The 24,572-nt window shown below is 40.2% G+C and overlaps 1 protein-coding gene across 1 annotated transcript; it reads right to left on the reverse strand.

Moving 5' to 3' along the window:
- Nucleotides 1–601: 601 nt before the first annotated feature.
- Nucleotides 602–8,800, reverse strand: LOC310808479 (mitochondrial carrier homolog 1-like). The gene is made up of 12 exons (XM_083675409.1): nucleotides 8,586–8,800; nucleotides 8,056–8,140; nucleotides 7,848–7,954; nucleotides 7,435–7,512; nucleotides 7,111–7,168; nucleotides 6,764–6,815; nucleotides 6,420–6,479; nucleotides 6,109–6,202; nucleotides 5,128–5,175; nucleotides 4,891–4,958; nucleotides 2,463–2,538; nucleotides 602–2,273 (listed from the first exon to the last, which is right to left on the reverse strand). Exons 1-12 carry the CDS (start codon nucleotides 8,751–8,753, stop codon nucleotides 2,199–2,201), a joined length of 969 nt encoding a protein of 322 aa, XP_083531535.1. The 5' UTR covers nucleotides 8,754–8,800; the 3' UTR covers nucleotides 602–2,198.
- Between the last annotated feature and the right edge of the window lie 15,772 nt (nucleotides 8,801–24,572).

The following is a 24,572-nucleotide window of genomic DNA, read 5'->3' on the forward strand; positions in this document are numbered from 1 at the left end:
TGAACTAATAATCCTAATAAAATCAAGCATAAAACCAAAGAGCCTGAATATAAAACATTAAATTTAGAAATCCATTATGATAGCGAAATGTTTGATAGCTGCCGTTTCTCCAGCTGCAGCATTATGCCAGTCTGCCTTTTCCTACTTTGGGGTCAACAAGAAAACCTCATGTTAACTCTAACCCTTATAGTAGTAGAAAGGTGAGTGTGATGTTTATATAATCACTTGGGACAACCTGTTCTTTGGGGTTATGAACAAAGACAAGGTCGTGTCTGACCACAGAACCAAAAGACTGCTTTGTGCTTGCTAGTGGACATGTGGGACTAATCCTGTAGGTTGGATTCATGCTGGTCAGGTATAGAGATTATATATTACACATGGGTTTAATGAAGACCTGATGAATGAATTGTCCAAAGGAACAAAAAGTGTGTGTGTCCCAAGCTGGCATCCAACAAATTAATCTACAGGAAATGAACACTCTTCGACCTTCTCATTCAAGTCTCTGCCTGGCACAGAACATTTTTTATTGTGTGGCAGTGAGTGTGCATGTGTTGGTCAAGTGCTGTGTTTCCCAAGGAAACAATCACTTTTAGAACATCACTTTCATGTTATTACATTTATTTATATATAAAAACCAGATCACAAGGCAAGGTTAAAACTGAGAAGGAAAGGCATACATGATGGATTTAATTTCTGAAAAATAAGACTGTTGTCAAGACACTGCAAATGCAAGACTGCCTCTCATTGCTTCTCCCTATTTCAGAGATCACAATTTACAGGGAATGTTTGACTGCAAACTCAGAACACACAACAGAGTGAATACTCATGGCATAATGAGAAAAAAATCTTGACATAATAAACATGGTATAAAGATGCACATAGGTTTTTTTAAAGTGCTTAAATAAAATAATAAACCCACTCACAATGTGGCAAAGAATGTTTCTCTTCTTCATGCTTCATTTCAACACCATGTCCATTCTTTTTCTCAAGTACAGGACACAAACAAATGCAGCCCATACCAAACCAAGTCAGGATCATTTTCTGCATTATAAGTTAACACTAATCATGGGGACACACAACATGTAAACAAGGAAGCGAGATGGTCTTTTATGCTACTCTAAGTAAATTGTCAGGTTCACTGTCATTACTTATCCAACTTGTGTTTCAGGCACACATATTCAGCCTGAATGTGAAGTACATTATTCCTTAGCATTTCTGCCATTGAGTTACCACAGTGCTGTTAGAAAATCAACAAAACACACAAACATACCCATTATTTTACATTAGAACATCAGACATCAGTAACAAGTCAAGGACATTTTTCTATATGGCCACAGGTACTTCATTTTTGATGGCTGTTCATGTTTTGGACTAACATTAAAAGCCATTGGTTGCAGTTTGAATTCCTTCCTTCCTCATTTCATGGCAAGAGCTCACTGTAACAACAATTCATAACACATAATTTTGATTAGGTATTAGCAATAATCTGTGGTCATAGGGTGGTTATTACATGGCACTGTCCCTAAGAGGAGTGTTTTTCAGGTACTGTGGGCTTTTGATGTTCCCCAGTAGGTAATTTGGTTATAGTTCTCTCTGATAGAAAGCAAAGGACGGCTTCTGGATGCAACCAATGACCATGCTGAAGCTACTAGGAAAAACCATTTTCCTTTAACAAAAATATAAAATAAACATTTGGCATATTTTCAACAGAGGACCTCTCTATCCAATTTCAAACTTCATAAAACTTAACTCTACTGTATATAAAAATAAACTAATGGCAAAAGAAAGTGATAGATTCAAAGAAATAAAAAAGTAGTGCAACTTTGGGATTGTGAAATGAGATCATAGCCTCATGAAACACTCCCAGAAGAAGTCTATTAGATAGCTAGTCAAGAGTGAGTACTTTGATTTGCTCACATCGATTTTCACTCCAACCTCTTCTTATATTTGAGTAGCTACATTAATACAAATATTAAGAAAAATTATGTCTTAAGTCTTAAAGTTTTGCTGATTCAATAAAAAAGGTTGAGTAGAACACCTCGCCCATGATATCTTGATGCTCCTGCTGTATCCACTGGGGGTTAAAGGTGAGGGGAGGGTTTGACCAGTGGGCGGTAGATCTATGTCTCGCTGAGGTACCAGTTATGAGGAAGAACAGTGGCACTGGGGCACAGTGGGTTGTGCAGTGGGTGATGATGTCACTCCTCAGTCAAGGCCATGGCTGTCACAGGCACTCGGCGGAAGAAGAAGCTGGATCCTCTGAAGAGATGGCCCTGAGGCACAAAAACAGTCTCACACTTGAAAAGAAACACAAACGCACTCATACACACACATACATACTGTCTCATGCATGCACAGTCAGAGCAAACAATAAACACATGCTCAAATACAGCGTCAGACATGCACAACATCATACATTCATATTAATACTCTTTCTCTCTCTCCAATGTGTGTGACTCTACCTGTTGGCTTAGGTGACTCCAGCAGTGGACCCAGGACTTGAAGATAGGGGAGTTAGGGGGAAGGCCTGCCGCCAAACTGTGAACACACACAAGACCACGATCCATGACTAACTGAAGCTAAATAACCAGGCAGATTATTATTGTATGACTGTCAAATCGGTTCCCTCTCAAACAAACAGTAATAGATGATCCTTTAATTATTTTAAACATATTATTTAATAATTAATTAATACAGATTTTCAGACGAATATACCAATCATAGCCAACTAAGCTCAATATATAACAATCAACGTGTATCCCTATTATTACGCAGCACCAGCAGCTATTGTGACAACTCCATGGAAACAGACATGCCTTAGAATGTTGCATATTACAGAAATCCTCAGTTACTTCTTAAAGGTGCCACATAGACAGTCAACGAAAGAAAACAAGTGAAATTAGAAACGGCAATGGCCGGTCAAATATTTTACGCAGCACTGTCAGAGGCTTCCGAGATTTTATTCAACACATTTCCTCGATACCGGGAAGAGACTTCAAGATTATTGCAGGACCGCATGCTCGAATCGCAACACTCTTCGTTCGGTAAGCGCAGGCAGAACAGAAAGTTACTCAATTGAATATGAGCTGTGGTGAAATTATTCCGCTAATTCTGATATTCTAATACTGCATATTCCAGTTGGCCTAAACTGGCTGATATATCAAAGGACATTTTCCTGATTGAGAAATTCTCAGTCAAAAATGTGCAACTATTCTAAACATTCCTATCTTCAGTATTCTGGGTATGGGAAAAATACAAATTGTCCCCCACGATGTTGTTGACATGGCCTCTTTGGAGTGACACTGTACTGACTGTATGAGTTCCAGAAAAAAACATCAAGAATCATAAAGTAAGAAAACTCTAGAACACACTCTGCCTTCTGGTGACACAGGCCAACAAAGCTCTAGAATGTGCTCTGCGTTATCATAGCATGCCATAGACAGACTAACAAAACTCTAGAATGTGCTCCAATTTGTGATATCACACATTAACAAAGCTCTAGAATGCCTTCCATCTTGTGACCAAAGCACTAGAATGCACTCTTCTCAGTGAGGTCAACAAAGCTGGAATGCACTCCACCTTATGACCAATTGTCTTAACACAGATAGTGTGAAACAATCCACACAATCACACTCGAGCAAGTGATTGTGTCACACTATCTGTCTTAAGACAATTGGTCATAAGGTGGAGTGCATTCAAGTTTAGTTAGTTATGACATCACTATGAAGAGTGCATTCTAGGGCTTTGGTCACAGGATGGAAGGCATTCTAGAGCTTTGTAGACTTTAAAGACTATAAATATGCAACAAAAAAGAAACATCAATCATTAGGAAGAAGACTATTTCATCTTCATATAGAATTGAAAGCCAATAATTCTATACTCCAAAAAAATTAGCGCAATTAGGAACATGTTGACCTTCGCTGGATGAATTACAAACAAATGTTATGGTTTGGGCATGTATACAGTATAGCTGCCTCTAGAACTGGCTAACTTGTCTTAATTGATAATGTAACTGCCAACGGCAGCAGCATAATATATTCTGAAGTGTACAGAAACGTCTTGTCTGCTCAAGTACAAGCAAATGCCTCCAAATTCATTGGATAGCGCTTCGTCCTACAGTAAGACAATGACCCAAAGCAACTAGGGAGTTTTTCAGGGCCCAAATGTGGAAAATTATTAGGTCATGTAACTTAAATCAATTTAAATCCAATTGAACATGCATTTAATATCATGACGATAAGATTTCAGACCTTAAAACAAACTGAACAGAACCTAAGATGGCTGCAGTACAGGCCTGGCAGAGCATCACCAGAGAAGATATCCAGCGTATGGTGGGGTCAATGGGTCGCAGACTTCAGGCAGTTGCATGCAAAGGATTGTTGTCCAAATACTAAACATCAGTACTTAATTTGGACATTATATGAATCTGTCCCATTACTTTTGGTGACCTGAAATACGGGGACGATGTATAAAAGTGTTGTAATTTACAAATGTGTTGTGTGTTGTACAAAATATCCTTAAATAAAAGCTGACAATCTATACTTTAACCTCATAGTAGTCGTTTGATGTCAAATCCAAACCTTTGGAGTATATAGGAAAAAGAAGAACAAATGTTTCACTGTCCCATTACTTACGCAGGACACTGTAAATGGGAAAACAATTGTGACTTCCACTGGATAAATACCAAGCAAATATAAAAAATTGTAACTATGGTTTGTGGAGGATCAGCATTTTCATCTTATCTAATTTTGAAGATCGTACTCTGAACTTATACATGTGCATACCTCTCCCTATGGAAAACACTGTCACTGCATTTCAAAAGCTGGATGCAATAAAATGAGTTCTTTATAAAAATAAAAATAAACATATATGGAATCAATGACCACTTACCCACAGCTGTTGACTGCCATCAGGTCTGCCACCAGCATAAATGGGTATGTCAATACACTCACTCCAATCTGGAAATACAGTAGAGGGAGACAAATTAAATGTGTAGCCTGCATGGGAGAGAAGGATAAAAACACATAATAACCTACTTTGGTAGGTGCTTTTTGAGACTATGAGAGACTTGAAATATGGGTAAAGGTAAACAAAAACTCAAAATAGGCCTCACAAAATATGACATACCCCCATCACAAACTTGGTGTAGCTTCTTACTGCTGGGGCTTGGCTGAACTGCAAAAGCGGGAAGGAGAGGAGGCCATTTTAAAAGTAGTGTTTAGCATTTGGGTGACAGTTTCCACTTATTGCAAGTATAATCAAAGGTTTTTCAGGATCACAATTCTCTTATTTAACCATGTCCATGTGAAAAGATGATTATGTATGCATATTTAGAAAATCGCCCAGAAATAAGCACTGTTTTCTTCATCAAAAAAATAAATCAGCACAGAAATGTGTTACACTATACATGTAAAACTTGTGTTTTTACACTATACATTTTCTTTATTTTAACAGTTTTATCTTTCACATATTTCTGTCAAACTATAAGTTTCATCTGCTGGAGCTTCATCATATTAATTCTCTACTCTGCTCTGTATCTCTTGTGTAAAGGTCACTGAAATACAGTGGTCAATACATGTTCTCTCCTCACCTATCATCCCTGGCTCTGGGGCATCTGCCCTGAGCCATTAGATCTTGTACCAGTGTTGAGCTGCCAGATGACAACCCCCTAACCCTACCCATTGCCTCGTCATCTCTGGACTGGCCCTACCCTGCCTCTGACGAATCAACAGCCCTGTAACCTGACCCTGACATCATCGTGCCAGCCTCCAGCTGGATCGTGCTCCAATTAACATTACTTCACTCCACCCTTGACTACAGACGAAGACAGACCTTGGCTTGAACATTCATATTGAATAGATTGTCCATGCTAGAAATAATACCATATCTGTCAACAGAACAAGTCTAAATCAGTAAAGAAACCCTAAACTATACACTGCTGTGCTGACTTTGACTATAAAACGAATCTAGAACTCATGCCCTGTGCTGCACACCGACTATGTGGATTTGTGTGCTCTGTTTGCAATAGACCAATGCCTACTATCTGCTGCGACAGGTTCTGCAGGTTCTACAGCAAGTGTTCTTTAGGGGTGTCTGTACTCGACTTACATTGTCGTCTACAGCATAGGTGTTGATGAAGTGTGCCAAGAGATTACAGCACCACAGGAAGATGACCTCACCCAGGACATGGGGGACTAGGCCCCTGCAAACACATAAGACACACGTTCAGAAATAAAGTATAGGTCAAAGGTCAAAACAATGTCAAAAACAGATAAATATTGAGGTAATGGTGTCAGTATGAATGGCATTCAATTATGAGGTTGGCTAAATGTCTCTCACTCGCCCCACCTGTATAGTCTGGCTGCTAAGGAAATATCTGACACTAAATTACTACACAAAGTGGAATTAACATGACTCACACAAAGAATCCTCCAAGACCTTCCTCCTTGAAGATCTTGGTGACGCAGCTGAACAACCCCCTGCCAGAGTCCATCCCAGAAGAATCCAAGAGGAAAACATTCAATTAATCAGCCTATAGAACAAAGTGTCTGGAATTTGCCTCTGAGTGTTTGTTCATCCCATTACTTGAAGAACGTACCTCTTAATAAGCCATTAGGTATAACAAGTAAATATTCTAAAATAATCGGTTACAGTAATGCCATGAACACCTTAATATTGATCCATGCCAAGCACTACATTAAGTATCTGACACTATCATAGCACATAATGAGAAGGTGTGTATGCTCCATGTATCACATCCTACCCGTACTTGACCTCTCTCCCCACAAACTGGGCCATACAGCGCACTGAGATCACTAAAAAACAAGACAACTGTCCATCAGAAAAGGTGTAACAGTGTTAAATGCTGGCAACCAAAACATACAGTTGAACAACTTAAAGCAACCGAAACATAGAACTGACAAATAATGACAATGATGAAAAAAATGTGACATCACAAATCCAGACTCAGAGAAGTTAATCACATTTGTAATGTAAAGTAGATTACTAGTCTATTCCGAGGAACTAAGCAAACATGCAGGTATACCAATAAACATATGGAATAAAACAGAAAACAGACAGATCAAAAATGGGAATGGCCATAGGACTTACCATGGAACGGATGAGTGGCTATTCTGGACAGACACTGGATGACCATCTCATGTGAGGTCTTACAGAGAGTGAGTGGATTATCAAACACAGTGCTGGGTACCAGCTTTCATATGCAAAATTCCTACAACAAACCCTTTCAGCTAAACCAGCAAGTAGGCCTAGGGCCTAGGCTATCTAATGTAAACACTGCTATAGATAAGATATAGCTCACAAAACACATAATATATTATGTAACTGTAACATATAAAATGTTGTCAATTACTTTAAAAAAAACAACAACAAAAAAAATAGTTTAATATGATGTTTAGATATTTGACCTCTCACCTCTTTGACCACTTTCTGGAGGGAGGTCTTCAGGTCATCTCGGTTGGATACATGCTCCACCTGCTCTGGTGGGATGGCCTTGGGAGGTAAAGGACGACATTTAGACTTCAATGGCTACTTAGTGTCCTGACGGCATTTTAATCAAAGGAATGTTGGTTTCTCAATTGCATGTCAGCAATGTCTAGACGAGCCACAATCAGGAATTGGTGAAACAGATAGAAAGCTACGAGAAGGCTGTCTCATCACTTGGGGTAAACAACACCAACAAACTGTTTTGTTTCACCAATTCCGGATTGTAGTTTTAAGGTACAGCAGACTACTAAAGCAGCACATTTACAAGAGATATGGAAAGCACTTACAGAGTTCAGTTAGCAAGACAAGCTAACATTCATCTAAGCCAAGCATTCCATCACCTGTTTCACTTTACTCCGGACAATGGTGGAGATGGCACTGGACATGATGCGAGGGGACAGACCACGGAACAGTCCTCCCTTACCATCTATCCTTATAATATGCTGCGCTGCGGACACATACACACCACATCCATGTCACCATCCCTTTGTTCACACAAAGGATGACAAATTATGAATGTCACCCCGGCCTTAGCAAGACTCCACTCACCATATGAGAAGAATCCAGGGAGGTACCACACTTTCCTTCCAAACATGGTTGTACCAACAGTTGGTGAAAGGGGTTCATGTCCAACCTGAAAAACAACAGGAGTTACTGGAAACAAGCATGCCTACTGAAGAGAAGCCAGGAGGATGCTGCCTATGCATGCCAATGGACAACACAACTCATCTGTAAGTTACTGTACAACAATACCAACATAGACTATAGTTACTATTGTTCAGTTGGCATGCATTCATAATCCATGGCATGGCCCATGGCACCCTACAAGGACAAAATATGGCATAGCATAAATAGTGCCAAGATCAAGCTGGCAGAGATATGCATTTTAACAGCTCTAGCTACTGAAGCCAGTTACTGGCTTCTAGGCTCATCGCTAGCAAGCAAACTCAAAACACGAAATAATAACCTTGAATGTGCCACCGCAACGTGATAGCTTTTTTAGTTACTGGTTAAAAAAAAACAATTCTTCCAAACCAACATGAATTTAAATTGATGAATCACTTGACTTGGGTAGCTACCTGAATTAGCAGTTTGACATACAACAGCGGGTGTGTGATCGCTGTCACCCCTGCTCCGAGAAGCACTATTGCCGTATCCATGTCTACGGGTGTCACGGATGCATCACGGTCAAATTGGGGGTCCCTTCGCCCACTTATTTCGCCGGACAAGTTCTCCGGTGTCACCATTTTTACGGCGATCAGGAGAGGAATCCTCTCCGGTCGGATCAGAAATTCGAAGGCGGTGCAGAGATGCGCAAAAAAAGACAAGTCACGTGACTCCTAGTTGGCCCAAAATACATTTCGTCAAAGAAACGGGCGGGGTTTAGCTGTCATGTGCAGACAAAAAATACACACACGGATAGTAAAAGTACGGAAACCCTAAAAGGCCATGATATTCATGTATTTTGTACTCCGTTTTCCCGTCATAACGAGTTAATTTTCTTTGTTTTCTCGAGATCTCGAGTTATTTATGTCATTATCTCGAGATAAAAAATTTTTGTTTTCCCGATTTTCTCGGGATCTCGAGAAAACAAAGTAATGGGCACGAAACATTAGCGTCATTAGCGATTCGCCAGCCACAATAGCACTTCCGGTTTTCGTGTTTTGCCTTCAAAGTCCTCGGTAAAACGTGTATGACATCAAATCAATCTGTTTTGTAGCTTTCCATAGAGGTATTTTTTAACTCAAACTAAGCAGCTTTTGTCATAAATATATAGGTATAAGTAAGCAGCAGTAAAACGAGCCAATACTTTGTTCTACACACAAGGCTGCTTTGACGCACTGTACATTTTTGTTGTGGTTGAGGTTTCCCCCTCATATTATCATTAGTCCAGCAGGTGGCAGTGTTTGCTTTGAAATTATTTTGTAATCTCCTTTATCACAAAAAGAAAGCCCTATCGGTGTGGGTCTAGCATATCCCGACTGCTGCAACGTATTGGCTCACTATCATATACAATTGTTTGTTCCTCATAATGGCAAAACATTGATAAACAAACTATTTTCCATATGGTGGTGTGAGTTGTGGCTGTGATACAGACAGAATACTGAGTTGATTTGAAAATCCGGAAGGTGTGTTGACTATGGATGCAGTGTTGCAGAGGTGCTGTGGTGTTGTTGGCCAGCATGATTGATAGTGAACAGAGCTGTCCATGGTGCTGAATTTAGGCTTATACCTTGTTTTTTAAATATCACACTTTTTTATTCAGCTGTTGAGTGTACTGTTTCTTTTGATATACGCCGATTGTAATTGTTAGACACATTTAGGCATATCTTTTATGTAAACTGGTCATTCTTCATATACAGAGGAAAAAACTAAAGGGGAATATGTCTGAATGTCAACAAGCCACTTGAGAAATCAACAAATCCTTTGAAACTATTATTCAAACGTTGTACCATCAACACCGCATTCATGTAACACACTTGAACTTTAGCTCATAATCATTCATTAATCGTGAATTATGCCCCCACTGACATCTTAGCCGAGAACAATGATTACTGGGCTTTAATCCCTAAATGCTACATTGTTCATATACATGTGTGAATAAACAAGCTGATTTCTATAACAAAGAGGAAGACACTTGAACTGTGCATGCTTAGATACACTCATCTCTACTAGAACATTATGGGGTCAGACATGACTGCTATTCTTTGTCTTCAAATGCTCACACACACACACACACACACACACACACACACACACACACACACACACACACACACACACACACACACACACACAATCTATCGCTTTAACGACCAGACTGCAGCCTGTGGGTGTTTGTCTGTGGGTTTGCATTGGAGGGTGAGTGAAGCGTTGATTTACAATCATCATGCTTAGTTCTCCTCTCAACCCACTGCCCATTTCTATTTGACTGGACAGACGCAAGCCCATGCTGTTTACTGATCGAGACATCCATCATTTAATACCACTAGCTGCCTGTTGCTGTAGAACCAATGAAGTAGTAGTCAGCCAGTGGCTAACAGTTCTACAGCATTGTGTTGTCTCCATCCCAGGATTGTGAACTATCCAATGCCAGTTCAATGGAGTGTAAAAAAACGTTACCTCTGAATACTGTTCTGGGGTCAGTTTCCCTGCTAATGTTTAAAATTAGGTTTGAGGTTCAGTGAAAGCTGGTTCTAGAGCTCAAGGACGACCTCTTTATGGAACATTAAAGTGAGTTCCTCAGAGCTAACTTTTTGCTACATTGTTTATTTGTTTGTTTTTCTGTTACAGGGTCAGACAAATGGTGGTAGTACATGGTCTTTTTTATGGTCTTAGTAATTCAAGACCATGGCAATGTAAATCTAGTGTTACATAGTGTTGGACTGGAACAAAAGCCATGACATTCTATGGCCCAGAATTACTAGGGTTTACCACCCCTGGCAGGTATGCACACATTGTACAAAACTTTTGGAATATATATTCCAATGACTGATGATACCACAAGCACAAAAACATCTTCAAGTTATAGCACTGAGAAGATAAAAATTCAATGAAATGAAATTACATAAAATGCCGAGCCTCATCGACTTCACTACGATTTAGCTCTCTTTGCTCACTGCCGCATCATAAATTCAAATGATGGAGTTGCTCTTCTTCCTCTTCTATTTGCAGAGGTGGTTCAAGTTGAATATTTCTTCAGTCATTCAATTTATTGACTCTATTATACTATGCACTCTATTGATCACAGAACCATAATTCTGGCGCCAACTGATTTGTATGCCAAAGCAGTGTATTTTATTAGTGGTAAAGCTTATGGTCAAACTTCACCCTGTCTGTAAAGGGGTCAGTGGGATCAACCTCAGGTTCAGTTTGAAGTAAAAAGCTGTGTGAAGTAAATGCTAATATTGAGATTGAATCAGTATATCATGCCTTGGTTTTGATTGTTGTCATAGCTTATACCAGATTTCACCATCATAACTCATGAGATAGATCTGTTGCGTGGTCAGTCACAAAGGGGCTCCACGAACATGAGCGAGAGACAATTGTAAACTCTGAAGTCTCTCGCTGACTGCTGGACTGTGCTCAATGAAATGGAAAAATGTGCTGCAAAAATGTATATAAAGCAACTTAAAGCAGGTAAAATGGTGCAATTCGATAAAGAGGACTTCAAGAGGATTCAAGTGTCCAGTCTCAGAACATTTTATTGAGAATGGCCATTAAGAAACCTAGTGAAAGCATGCTTGAAAGAGCAAAGCATGCTTGAAAGAGCAAAGCATGCTTGAAAGAGCAAAGCACACTCTAGCCAGTGACCACTGTTTTTAAACATCTATGCATAACCTCCACAGGTCCCTCTGAATAAATGATGGTGTTAGTTTTTCTGGGATATTAAGCCGGACATTATTTTTCAAATGCCTGCTGGGAAGGCAAATGTCGTAGGCACTAATGTTGAGTTATAAAATAGTATGGTCCATTGATGAAGGAACACATCATTAACTTCAGCTTCAGTGAAGTCTGTGTAGTGGCCATAACTGTACAGTATATGTCTGTGTAGGCTATTCAAGACCACTTCAATAGCCTGTAAAACTGTCAAAGTGTCATCTTTTTGGCCTACTGTATATCAAGGATGCAAACAACTTTTGCTAAAAGTGTTTACAACATACTTTTAACATTCTACACTCTCCTTTCTTCATCTGACATACAAGTCCCTTTCATCTATTGAGTTGCCTGTGGGGTTGTGGCCCTCAATGACATTCACGTGCGTCATACGTGGTATATTGACACAATGGCACATCCATCAGACATTTGCATGAGTTAATTGTCATAGACACACTTATCTTTGGGACGAGGAACTCATTAAGAACAAAGGCTTGTGTCTTGTCAGTTGGTGGTCACAATAGTGAATGCATGCATATTTTGAAGGACACACCAGGGACACACGGTTTGTGCTCTGTGCAGTAGGGACCAATAATAATTGTCATCTGTGTGAAGTCAACTGTCACAAGAGTTAATACACAGAGAAAGCGACTGTCACAAATGTGTCAGGGCAGGAGTGTGTCTGGCGATGTCTTGCAAGCCTGGGATATAATTTAAACAAAAACAAATAGTTGAAGAGCTTAAGAGCTGTCTGTTTTATTAAAAAGACACTCTGTTGCTGCTGCATTGATCTGTAAGGGCCGTGTTATGGCCCTCTGTTACCTTGTTTTACACCTCTGTGTCCAGCAATAAAATAACTCCACCCCATTAAAAACCGAGGCCAAACAGACGAGACACATTGTGAGTGTATTTGTGAGTGTGATGTGTGTGTGTGTGTGTGTGTGTGTGTGTGTGTGTGGGTGTGTGTATGTGTGTGTGTGTGCGTGTGCGAGTGTGTGTGTGTGCGTGTGCGAGTGTGTGTGTGTGTGTGTGTGTGTGTGTGTGTGTGTGTGTGTGTGTGTGTGTGTGGGTGTGTGTGTGTGTGTGTGTGTGTGGGTGTGTGTATGTGTGTGTGTATGTGCTTGTGTGCATGCTTGAATTACAGTGATTGAATGTGGGGTGGAGATCATGGAGAGACATAACCAGGTGCCTAACCCAGCACTGCTCTCCACAAATTGTGTTATTTGTCCACAAAGAGTCAACAAATAAAAAATCATTAAGAAAAGGTAATACAACTGAAATAGATTCTGAAACCTACAAGCTGTCACTGAGGGACAGAGGGTGTTCCCCAATAACTGTGTCCATTGTGTTATATTGTTGTGCAATTTAGAGGTTTCTGAGCTAAATTGCACAAAATATTGAGCTTTTCTCAGCAGGTTATCAGGTTATCAATTGTCCAACAGTAAAATACTGTAACTCCAAACCAAGCGAAAATACTCAAGGTACTTTAGTTAGTATTAATTCCTGACCTCTGGATGGACAGAGATACGGTTCAGTAGTAAGCGCCAGTTGGGTTTAGCAGGGACCTGCCAGATACTAAATCAAATAGGCTCATGATTTCTCCAAACCAACTTAAACAGGCTTTTTCATTTGCACTGGAGAGAAAAGACAATACTCCTACAGGATTAGACCAGGCAAACACAGTTACGGCATATTTATACACACCTATAAAAATAAGCCTTTCAATTCGACATCTCCATCTACGCTCTATAAATACTGCCCATAAAGTGTTGTACACAAGCTTTAAAGCACAACCCTCAAGACTCAAGATCCCATGAATGAATACTCTCATAAAACAATAATTCTAATGTCTGAGCCATTATGACATATCTGTGATTTTGTATCAATATCTAATTGATGATTTCCTGACTCCAGATCTGTATGTGGTTTAGCCAATTTCTTCTATAACAACTTGTCATTGGAGTTGGCTATAGAGTGATGGTGCTGCTCTGTGAAAGCTTTGTCTTGGTCTGTTTTGTGAGAGAGTTCCATACTATAGTGGTTTACAGCACATAGGTGTGACCAACAGCTGTATCCGTGTGTACCTTTCTGTAGGCTTTGTGAAGTGAAGACAAATAGGCAGATTTTTGGTGAGAGCTAAGTGTACCAATACAAGTCAAGCTGCTCATGTACAGTTGGCCCTGTCCAATAGCCACTCTTTCTATAGAAAACCCAATCCCTAGCACAGTGAAATGTATGTAGAACAGACATGATTGTCTTTCATGTAGAATAGGGAGTAAGTTCTACAGTATACAGAATCCTTCAAATGTAGTGTCCCACTGAATGAGACCTCATGGTCATTAAAGGTCCCGTATTTCATCAACAGTCCCATGAGTTTCTGATTTTACAGTGAAAATTAATTTAGTTTGAGACAATTATTATCTACTGTTTAGAAAAAGACAGTTCCTCTGAGTCTGACTGTCACTTCAGCTGTGATAATATGTGAGTAATTTGATATTTTATTGCATCCTTCACTTCATGATAATATCACATATTGCTGTGTATCACTTTGTGATGTATCCTACTTGGATCTGTATGTTATGGCTGTAGTCTGAGTGTGCTGTAGCATCAGGGTATAGGAACTATTTGTATGTGTTCTTCTTACCAGACAAGAAGGTCAATAATCATAGTATATTACTTCATAGAAATTAGTTTTCCCTGTGAAAGATGACATTTTTAATCCAAACTTCACACCCTTCAGGTTTCCAAAACCCTTCTGTTGACAAAGCCTTTCTTTTTCTATTAAATTTTGCTACAATAAATTGTATAAATGATAACAGCAAGAGGCGCTGTTGGATACATTGTACCTCACTCAGAAAACTTGTTTAAAGAAGATGGTGCACTATGCTGGGTTGATAATGTTTTGCTCAAACATTTTGATCGTGACAATTCTGACTCATTACAGTTGAAGGACACTTATTGTTATCGACTGTACTATACATAACTTCAAGCAATATCGGCAGGTTTTCCTTTTCCTTTGAAATCACATTACTGATCTCTATCCTCCTACACCGCCAAACTGAAACGTTCAGTGTTAATCCATGCCAAGGACCAAGTCAGGGGGAAAATAATGACAAAAAGTGCCTTGGTTATCTGTTACGCGTCTATCCGTCGGCTCCGGTGTGGGCGATGTGTTTTGAGTCCTTGCCTTTTGAGCCACGGGCAGCTAATTCATGGAATGGGCCAACTGGAGCTGTAAGGGGAGAGAGAAACTGAGGACGCCCACTCTTCAACTACATTCACACATGAGGAGATTCATACGGACAAGGTCATCTTTTCTTTATCCATCATGATGGCTAAGATGCCCACGGTGGTGATCTTGTTATGTTATGTAAGACATCTATTGCACTGACTGCACAAGGTGATGCTCAATCAGCTTGGTCTCCAAAATATACAACAGATTGTATAATTGTGAGGTAATTACTCTTTTATAAATCAAATATCTATGCATTTTTATTTCGGCACTTTGTAAACCTTAGTGTTAGTTTTAGTGTTACAGGACTCTTGAAGTGAGAGCAAGGGTTCATTTGAGAGATACACAACTCATTAGTCACCATACGTTTCCTTTACCTGGACATAAACCACTCTTGCATATTGTCTGCTGATAAATCCCTATTGACAGTAATTTCACAGACAGTGATTTTACATATATAAATATACCATATAATACAATATAACAATATAAACATCAGCAAGTCAACCAATGAAGTCATGGAAATTATATTTGATTTCCTATCCTTAGGGTTATTGTACAGCCATGACCCCTTCAGTGTACTGAATCCTATTGAGTAGATCCCAGCCCTGCACTGGTCTAGCTCCCATGGTGTTATTGGTAAGTGATCAGTTCTCTCGCTCTCGCTTTCTCTTTCTCTCTTTCTCTCTCCCTCTCCCTCTCCCTCTCCATCTCTCTCTCTCTCTCTCTCTCTCTCTCTCTCTCTCTCTCTCTCTCTCTCTCTCTCTCTCTCTCTCTCTCTCTCTCTCTGGGCTTGGGATTAGGAATGGCTAGCTCCTGGAGAGTATTCATAACATAAGCCAGTTAATTAAAGAGTGCTAATCCTTTTTAGGATCAACTTAGGCCAAGTTTCCTTATATGCCAGACCTCTTTGGCCAGTGACGCACGTCTCTGGGCTTTTTTGGCTTCCCATCAGATAGAGAGAGAACAGATATCTCAGAGCAAGCATTATCTAAGGAAGGCAAAGCTGTTGTTTGTAAGGTAAGGGTTAGTTATGTATACAGTGGATTAACTTTACTGGGAACTGATTACAGAGCGAGTGCCACAGCTTTTTTTCTAAGGGTTAAGCAAACTAAGGCAATTACATTGTACATTTCAGTAAGTATTAACTAATGTAATTACATTGTGTAATTCAGTTAAGCACTCACTAATGCAATCACATTGTGCATTGAGTAAAGTTATATTGATCAGGGGCAAATCAATTCAGTACATTACCCAAACATGGGCTAATCTTAGATCAAAGGAGTTGACTTCAATCTGCTTAATTATGAACACTATGTGAATGAACTCTCTCCACTCCTGTGCTCCTGGCCATACCCATTCAGGTAGGAACAGCAGTTTATTCTGCTCCTACCTGGACGAGCCAATGGCCATCTAGAAGCCTATATTTTCTAGTTTTCAATGTAATGGTATTGATACGTTTGAAAGACACAAAAATAGGTGTTGTTTATTGTTACATCCACAACCCTGATAATTCAGACGTCATACTGACATCACATCATGCGTAACAGAAGTACAGTACAGCTGTGCAGTGGACAGATACGCTGCCTGAGTTGGCTTATAGAGGGCAGTAATGCCTCTTTGTGTTTTGTTCAGGGCCCTTGTGGGTTCCATGGTCTGTACTGTTATTACAGATCACTTCTCTAACCTCCAGCCCCAGTGCAGCTCTCGGGACGGAGCTCACTTGCAGCATGGAACACAATGTACTACTGAGAGTATGCTAGTGAACACTGTGTGCTATTGAATAGAGTATGCTACCAGTGAACACAATGTGCTAATGAACAGTGCACCTGTTACCACTCAAACAGTTGTAGTGAACATATAATGCTCGTGATCACAGTGTGCTAGTAATGAACATTGTGTGTTCATGAGCAGAGTCTCATGAATTTAATACAACTGTCCATTACCCAAAATAAAAGGCTGATTTAATCCAATTGTTAAAAACAGGAACGTATACAGTTATGTATAGCTTCAAAATATGTTTTAAACTCCCATGTTGATGCCACAGTATGTTAGTCCTTGCATCCAGAATTCTGTCTATGAATTTGAGAGTGGTTACAATTATCCAATCCCATCCCCCAGCTATAAGTGGCTGAAGTTTTGTTGTTTTTTCAAAATAAGGATTGTGGCTTTAATTTAAATCCATGACCAGACTTGTATAAAAATACTGACAAATAAAATGTGTTAAATAAAACATTTCCAGAACACTAAAGTAGGGGCAACAGTGACAGCCATAATCCTGGGTGAGAACGTCGACCCCATTGACCCTTGGTAAATTCCAGCAGTATCCAACAGAATCTCTGGATGTGATGTAATGAGATTGCGTTGTGTGTGTGTGTGTGTGTGTGTGTGTGTGTGTGTGTGTGTGTGTGTGTGTGTGTGTGTGTGTGTGTGTGTGTGTGTGTGTGTGTGTGTGTGTGTGTGTGTGTGTGTGTGTGTGTATTTGCTGTGTCACTTCCTCCAGGGAAGGGACAGGGACAGATTAGCCTTGGCACAACCAGACGAGAGCAGGGTGTGTTCAAAGCCTCTGCCCTCTCCTCAGATTACAGCCAGGAGATTAGATTAGGATGAGGTCATCTACCTGCTCAGACACCTCCAGCCCTCCGTCTCTGAAAGGGGTGGGGGATGGGAGGATTAGGGCCAGATCACCTGGGTCAAATATATTATGTCAATACCAGAGTATTTGTATTTTCAAGTACTGAAATATACTCCTTGATTATGATGAATATGACTAATTAAAACCTTTATTAATTGACCTATTACTCCATTGTTTATGTTTTTGCTGTCATAGGAGGCGTTCTAAACAAAATATATATAACTTTAAATCTTGTTTTTTGATGATATGACACTGAACCTAGCTGCATTATCAGATTGAGTCAGTAACATTATTCAGATGTGAGAAGCGTGTGCCATAGTCTCTCATTGACATCAACGATTGATTTGTGCAACAGTCGGGGTTAAGCGTAGAAAGAATTCTGCAAAATAGTTGTCCTCTGTCTTGAGGAATGGTTGCAGACAGTGCAGGAAATTAGCTCAAGAGATCTGAATCAGACCAACAAATAAGATCTTCCACCACAAGAAGAGGAAAGTTAGAAAGTATAGTTACATAAAACACATTTAGGGACTACCAACATTGAGACAGACATACCAACAGACAGACACATTGCAGAGGAATTAACAAGTATATCCACACATTGTAGAGGCCTAGAACAAAATGAGCTGTTTAAAACATCTTGTTAAAGTCAAAAGACTTATCTGAAAAAAGGGAGGCAGACAGATTTTGTTTAGTTTTGTTGACTGGGTGTCAACAGTCTGTCTACAGTCATGCTCTACTGATGTCCCCCGTGACCTTAAAAATGCTGACAGTCAACCTGTCTGTCTGTGCTGGGCTGAAATGCAGCAGGCAAATTGAATATGTGGGTCAGTTTTGTCCAATAGAGATGGAGAGCGGGATAGAGGGAGAGAGAGAGTCTGATGTAGCCCTGTAAACACAGCTGTGTCTCTTTATTTTGGACATCCTGTCCTGTCCGGTCCATCCTCTCCTCCTGTCTTGTCCCCTGCTGTCTCGGCAGTAAAAACATGCCTCAAATCCTCCTTCTCCTTTGGAAAAAATCCTGTTTTATGGAGATTGAGATGAAGTTCATGTGAGGCTCTCCAGTTGCTTTATATATTTATTTTATTGTCTTCAATGTTAGAGTTGTGTCTTTTGAGGAGATGTTTAATGTCACTGTCACAGAAATCAGGAAGTCAAATCATGAAATTAAAATGAGCCATAAAGTGAATTACATCATCGGTTTAAATCTGAATTAAATCATCCCCATATAATGTTGACAATGTTTTGAGAATGCCCTTTTACAAGTTTTGAGGGGTGCGGTGATAATTCTAAATTGACACACTTTCCATTATTGACACACTTTCCAAAATATATAAGCCATCTTGCCTGTTGCACATTATCAATGCAATATAATGGTATTGAATTCTATTTTCATAAGATCCATATCATTTCTTGATTTACCTTCTAAAATTCTGAACACCTTTAGAACATAAGAAGCTGGTTGCACAGACCAAAGGAACCATCATACAATTGGCCTAAATATTCCATTTGCATTATCTATTCAACTCAAAATCCTATGATGTTGTTATTGAAAGCGAGACTCATGAATAGAATGATGGGAAACCAGAAAAAGGGGATTTTATTTTAAGGTAAAATGGATTTTATTTTAAGGTAATTATGTCTAAACTTATTTCACAGTAGTGGCTTTTTGCTGTTGCTTTCAAGTCTAATCCTTACTTTAAAAAGCTATTGCATTGTCCCTTATGCACTAATATGTTCTCAAATAGTGCCAAAAGAACATTATGTAATGACTGTTTCAGCAATGTCTTATGTAAGTCTTCTTTTAGTGTCATTTTAAAGAAGGACTGTTGAGGAAGTAAGTTGCTGATGCACAAAAAAGTCACCACACTTTCAAAATGTGTGTGTGTGCGCATGTGTGCGTAGGTGTGTGCGTGTCTGTGTTTGTGTTAACAGTATGTTTGTGTGTGTGTGTGTGTGTGTGTGAGTGTGTGTGTGTGTGTGTGTGTGTGTGTGTGTGTGTTTGTGTGTGTGTGTGTGTGTGTGTGTGTGTGTGTGTGTGTGTGTGTGTGTGTGTGTGTGTGTGTGTGTGTGCATGCGGCAATTTCTACAGGACTCTCTGTTCTAACCATTATTTCCTGTCAAGGGTTTTGAATGCGCGTGCCATGTCTATACCGCAGAAGTCCCCTCTTCCTCCTTAGTCTCTCCCTTGCACGCAACATGTTTACTTTTTCAATTTCCACCAATGTGAGCCGTAGGTGGCTTAGAACAATAATGCTGCTATTGACCCTCTCTCAGTCTCAACATGTTACTGATACTCATGGCAGAGGGGTGTTGCCTTACCTTATCTAACAACGTCCCCTAGCCCTTGAATGCTACTCAAGTACCTCCGGTTTACAAAATGTCCACAGTGCCATATCTTTTGCTGTAACCATAATTGTCATAAGCTGTTGTGATAGGCTTTACTTCCATCACCACAATTTTGTGTATGCACTATGTGATATGGCTCTAAGTTATACTTTATCACATGATCTAAAATGCTATTCCTGCAGTATACAGTACTTCACACAAGAGCATATTTGGCAACAATATGAGAGTGAACTTGAATGTACACTTCTGACATTCCTGGAGGGGAATTACTAAGAATTGAGACACTCACTTGGTGTATCTGCAAACATGCAATGTGTCTATTTATGGTCTGTATGGTGTATGTGCAGTAGGGTAGGCTATGACTATGCAGGTTAATATGTGTGCCAATGTGTAGGTGTTGGTGTATGTCTATATATTGACGTATCTGTGCATGTATGTGAGTGTGTTTGTGTTCTTAGTCGGGGGATGGGGGGGTGGGAGGGGTGTTTGCTGACTAGATATTGTTGCTGACACCACGGTGACCGAGATGATCCACTCAGCAGACACAAACCTGCTTTTCCACCCTCTCTCTCTCTCTCTCCCTCTCTTTCTTTCTTTATTTCCCTCCTTCCCTCCCTTTCTCTGCAGCTCCACAAGCTTAGCAACACCCTCTATCCCTCTCTCACCCACCCCTCTTTCCTTCTCTCCTACGGCACATGTCTCCAGCACTCTTCCCCCCCCCCCTAACCCCTCCCCCCCATTTGACCTATATGCTAAAGTACACGCTGTACCCTGGCATGTTCCTCCTGGAGGACCGCCCCTCTCCGCCCCTGCTCTATAGGCGACGCTTCCTGTTTTTTCCCTCTGCCACTCAGCTGTTCACAGTCCAAGCTCTCTCTCTTTCTCTTTCTGTCTCTCTCTCTGTTTCCCGCCCCCCTCACTCTGTCTCTCTCTCTCTCTCACCACTGTATTGTTCATAACCCACCTGCTTAGTCACTGTCTTTTGGATATAAACAAAGCCTCCTAACACATTAGAGGGAGGGACAAGCGAAGACAAGTGGATGATAAAAGTGTTATAAACCCATTTTCTGTTATGGTATGTGGCGATATGTCTGATGAGAAACAGTGTTTTGTGCCAATTTTTCTTTAAAGGGGCAATCTGGGATTTGATACATTTTAAATGAATGATATATGGCCATTGATTCTTGAAGAATATAACTTGAGAAATGTCTCATGAGCTTAGTCCAACTGTCTTACCCCATCATAACCCAAAATATAAGCTTGTTTTACTCCATGGTTTGTAAATAATGTAATTGTAAACAAATACTGTATAGCTTCAAACATGGTTAAAACTATCATTTTGATCTCGTGGAGGTCAGTCCTTGCATCCATAGCTCAGTCTATGAATTTGAGAGTGGTTAAATTACTCCAGCCCAATCCCTCAGCTCCCCAAAAAGGTGGCTTTGTTCTTGTTTGAATCCCAGATTGCCGCTTTAAACTAAAAAACAAAACATACTTATATGGGTTATGAAATACATTTTTTATCAGATCATGTGAAATAAGGTTGTATGTACAGTACTGTACTGTCTGTACACCACAGGTGTATTCCATCAGTACCTCTGCTCTATATACTGTGTACATTATGTACATTGTGTACCATATACAGCCTAATGCACCTGCTGGAGATATGCAAACCTGTGACACACAACACCGGTGTTTCTTACCCTACACTTTTGTGTCTACTCTGATCAATATGCTTGTTATTATTCCAAACTGATCAAAATGTGTTGTGATCGCAGTGGTTCTTTATAGTTGTACTCTCAGCAAGGTGTTGAATTAGGTAATATCATTGTAGTCTGTAGAACAGAATTCCACTACAGTTTATTTGGATGAAAAAAGAAGAAGAAGAGCAGCAGCTGTCAGCACACGACCCTAGAAAGCCATCCCATATTGAACATGGATTAAAGACCCCCTAAGATCACCTAAATCCCTCTGTGTTTTCTTTCTAGGAAACAGCGAAAGTAGACCAGGCGTTGACCACAAATGACTCTCCATTGTAATCATATTCTATGTGATTGTTACATTTTGATATTAGATAATTAGCATAATTACCCACATCATTGTGAAATCAATTAATACTGTCCCATGCAACATGGTGCAATAGTCTGTAATATTTCCCTAACAGTGGTGCTTTTGATGCTCACTCCTCCAATTGGGTCATTAGCTCCCATGTCAGAGCTGTTTTTCTTTAAACATACCCCCCCCCCCCCCATTTCAAAATCCCCACCCCTTTCAGCTCCATTACACAGTCTTGTTGCGTCTGCCAATCCCCCACGCCTCCTCCCTCTTTGCTCCTATACTCTCAGAACATTGTGTACCCAGTTGAACATGAGAACATAAGACGCACATTGTTGGAGCGTTTGCGCGTTTGCCACATATCAGACACACAGGGTGAGGTTATGTGACATGTGATAGAATAGTGCTGTATACAGAGCCAATATGGGGCAAAATAGGTGTCCCCTCACCACCCCCCTCAGACAAGGTTGATGAGACAGAGGTCAAGGGTCATCTGGAAGAATTAAAATGTGTTGTTTTGGACACCGACTGGGCTGTGGCAGTGCACATAATCCGGGGGGATAGGGTTAGTTAAGCTAACAGCTCCTCTTGGGTTTTAATGACTTCACCCTCTAATTCCCTGCATTGTCAACGGGGTGTAATCCATGGGGATTGGGTTAGTTAGGGTAATAGCTCCTCTTGGGTTTTAATGACTTTCCCCTCTGATTCCTCGCATTGTCAGCGGGGTGTGTGCCTCTCACAATATCCCAGCCAGCCTTCTTATAAGATCATTGTCCTCTCATTAACTTGAATCTTCAGTGGTTCACAGAACATGATAAATGGACAGAACAGCCCCAGGTTGTTCTTACATGCAAATATGTATTTCAAAAGGCACAGATGAGATGATTTTTTTAGTTGATTTTTGTGATACAATGTGAGTTCAAATCAACACATCAGACAGTCCTTCCATAAGTCTGTCCATAATGGACAAACTGTGGTCAAATGTGCTGGGAACAAGTAGTTTGTCTGCCATCCTGTCCCAACACTACTACACTGTATGTTTATCACAGTCAGGGCTTTGCTTTATAGCATTTGGGTTTAACCCAATAAAGGTTGTCTCTGTGGTTGTAAAAGCGTGTTTATATAAGTACTGGATTGAGTGTTAGTTCTGAGGGATACACTTCAGTAAAAATACATCAGCCATTTAAACACACCAAACCACATGGTGTTGTTACAGTATTTTGGAGGAATACAAACATGAGTGACAAAAGCTTCACCCTGTCTGTTTTTGGGCCCGATACAACAAGCCCCTGTGAGATAATCCAGGGCGGCCAACAGCCGATGAGATCTAAAGGATTATTGATGGCTGTGGGAAACAACTTCCTCCATTTGGTGCCTCTGCTAAGTATACAGTGACGAGGCATGGCAGCATTAAAACAAACATACAAGCAGCCCATGGCTGTAGTGGCTCAGTAAGGTCTGATGAGCACCAGACAGACAGGCAGACAGACAGACAATTGGGGACTGGATGATACTGTCCCACAGACACAACAGAGCTAAAGTAGGTTCTCATGATCCACTCGGGGGAAGAGGGGCTTGGTCAACTCACAACCTTGTAAGAATATTTCTACATTTTCGACATCTATTAGTTTTTCTTATTATTGCCATGTAATTGTACTTGCAACTTAACATCATTTGTTCAAACGATGGCTTGCAGATGATGGTTTTAGTCAGTTGTTAAAGCCACAATCCGTAATTTGTGGAGGCGGTTTTGGATATTTATTTATGATATACCCATTGATTCTTGAAGAATATTATGCTCCTCATGAGTTTAATACAACTGTTCACAGTCTGAGCTCCCCTTCTCTCTCTCTCTTCCACCGCCAGCCTCACTCTGTCTCTCTTTCTCTCTTTGACCACTGTACTGTTTATAACCCACCTGCTTAGTCACTATCTTTTGAATATAAACACAGCCTTGTAACACAGAGGGAAGGACAAGCAAAGACAAGTGGATGAGAAAAGAGTTGTGAACTCATTGACTCTGTTATGGTATGTGGTTCTCTGATGAGAAACAATGATTTGTGCCAATTTTTCTTGAAAAGGTTAGGGTTAGGGTTAGGCTTAATGATATATAGCCATTGAACTGTCTTACTCCATCATAACCAAAAATATAAGGCTGTTTCCCCCAATGTTTACAAACAACAGGAAGCTTAACCAACACTGTATAACTTCAAAATAATGTTTAAAACTCCCATATTGATGCCACTAACTAGCAGTCTGTGCATCCAGAGTCCGGTCTATGAATTTGAGTGGTTACATTTCTCCAACCCCATCCCTCCGCTTTATGTGGCGGGACTGATGTTTAGTTGTTTTCCGAATTACAGGCTGTGTTCCATTACTATACAAAATGTCCATAAAAGCAAACAGACTAATTAGTAATTG

This window comes from Argentina silus, assembly GCF_951799395.1.
Source record: "Argentina silus genome assembly, chromosome: 8".
NCBI lineage: Eukaryota > Metazoa > Chordata > Actinopteri > Argentiniformes > Argentinidae > Argentina > Argentina silus.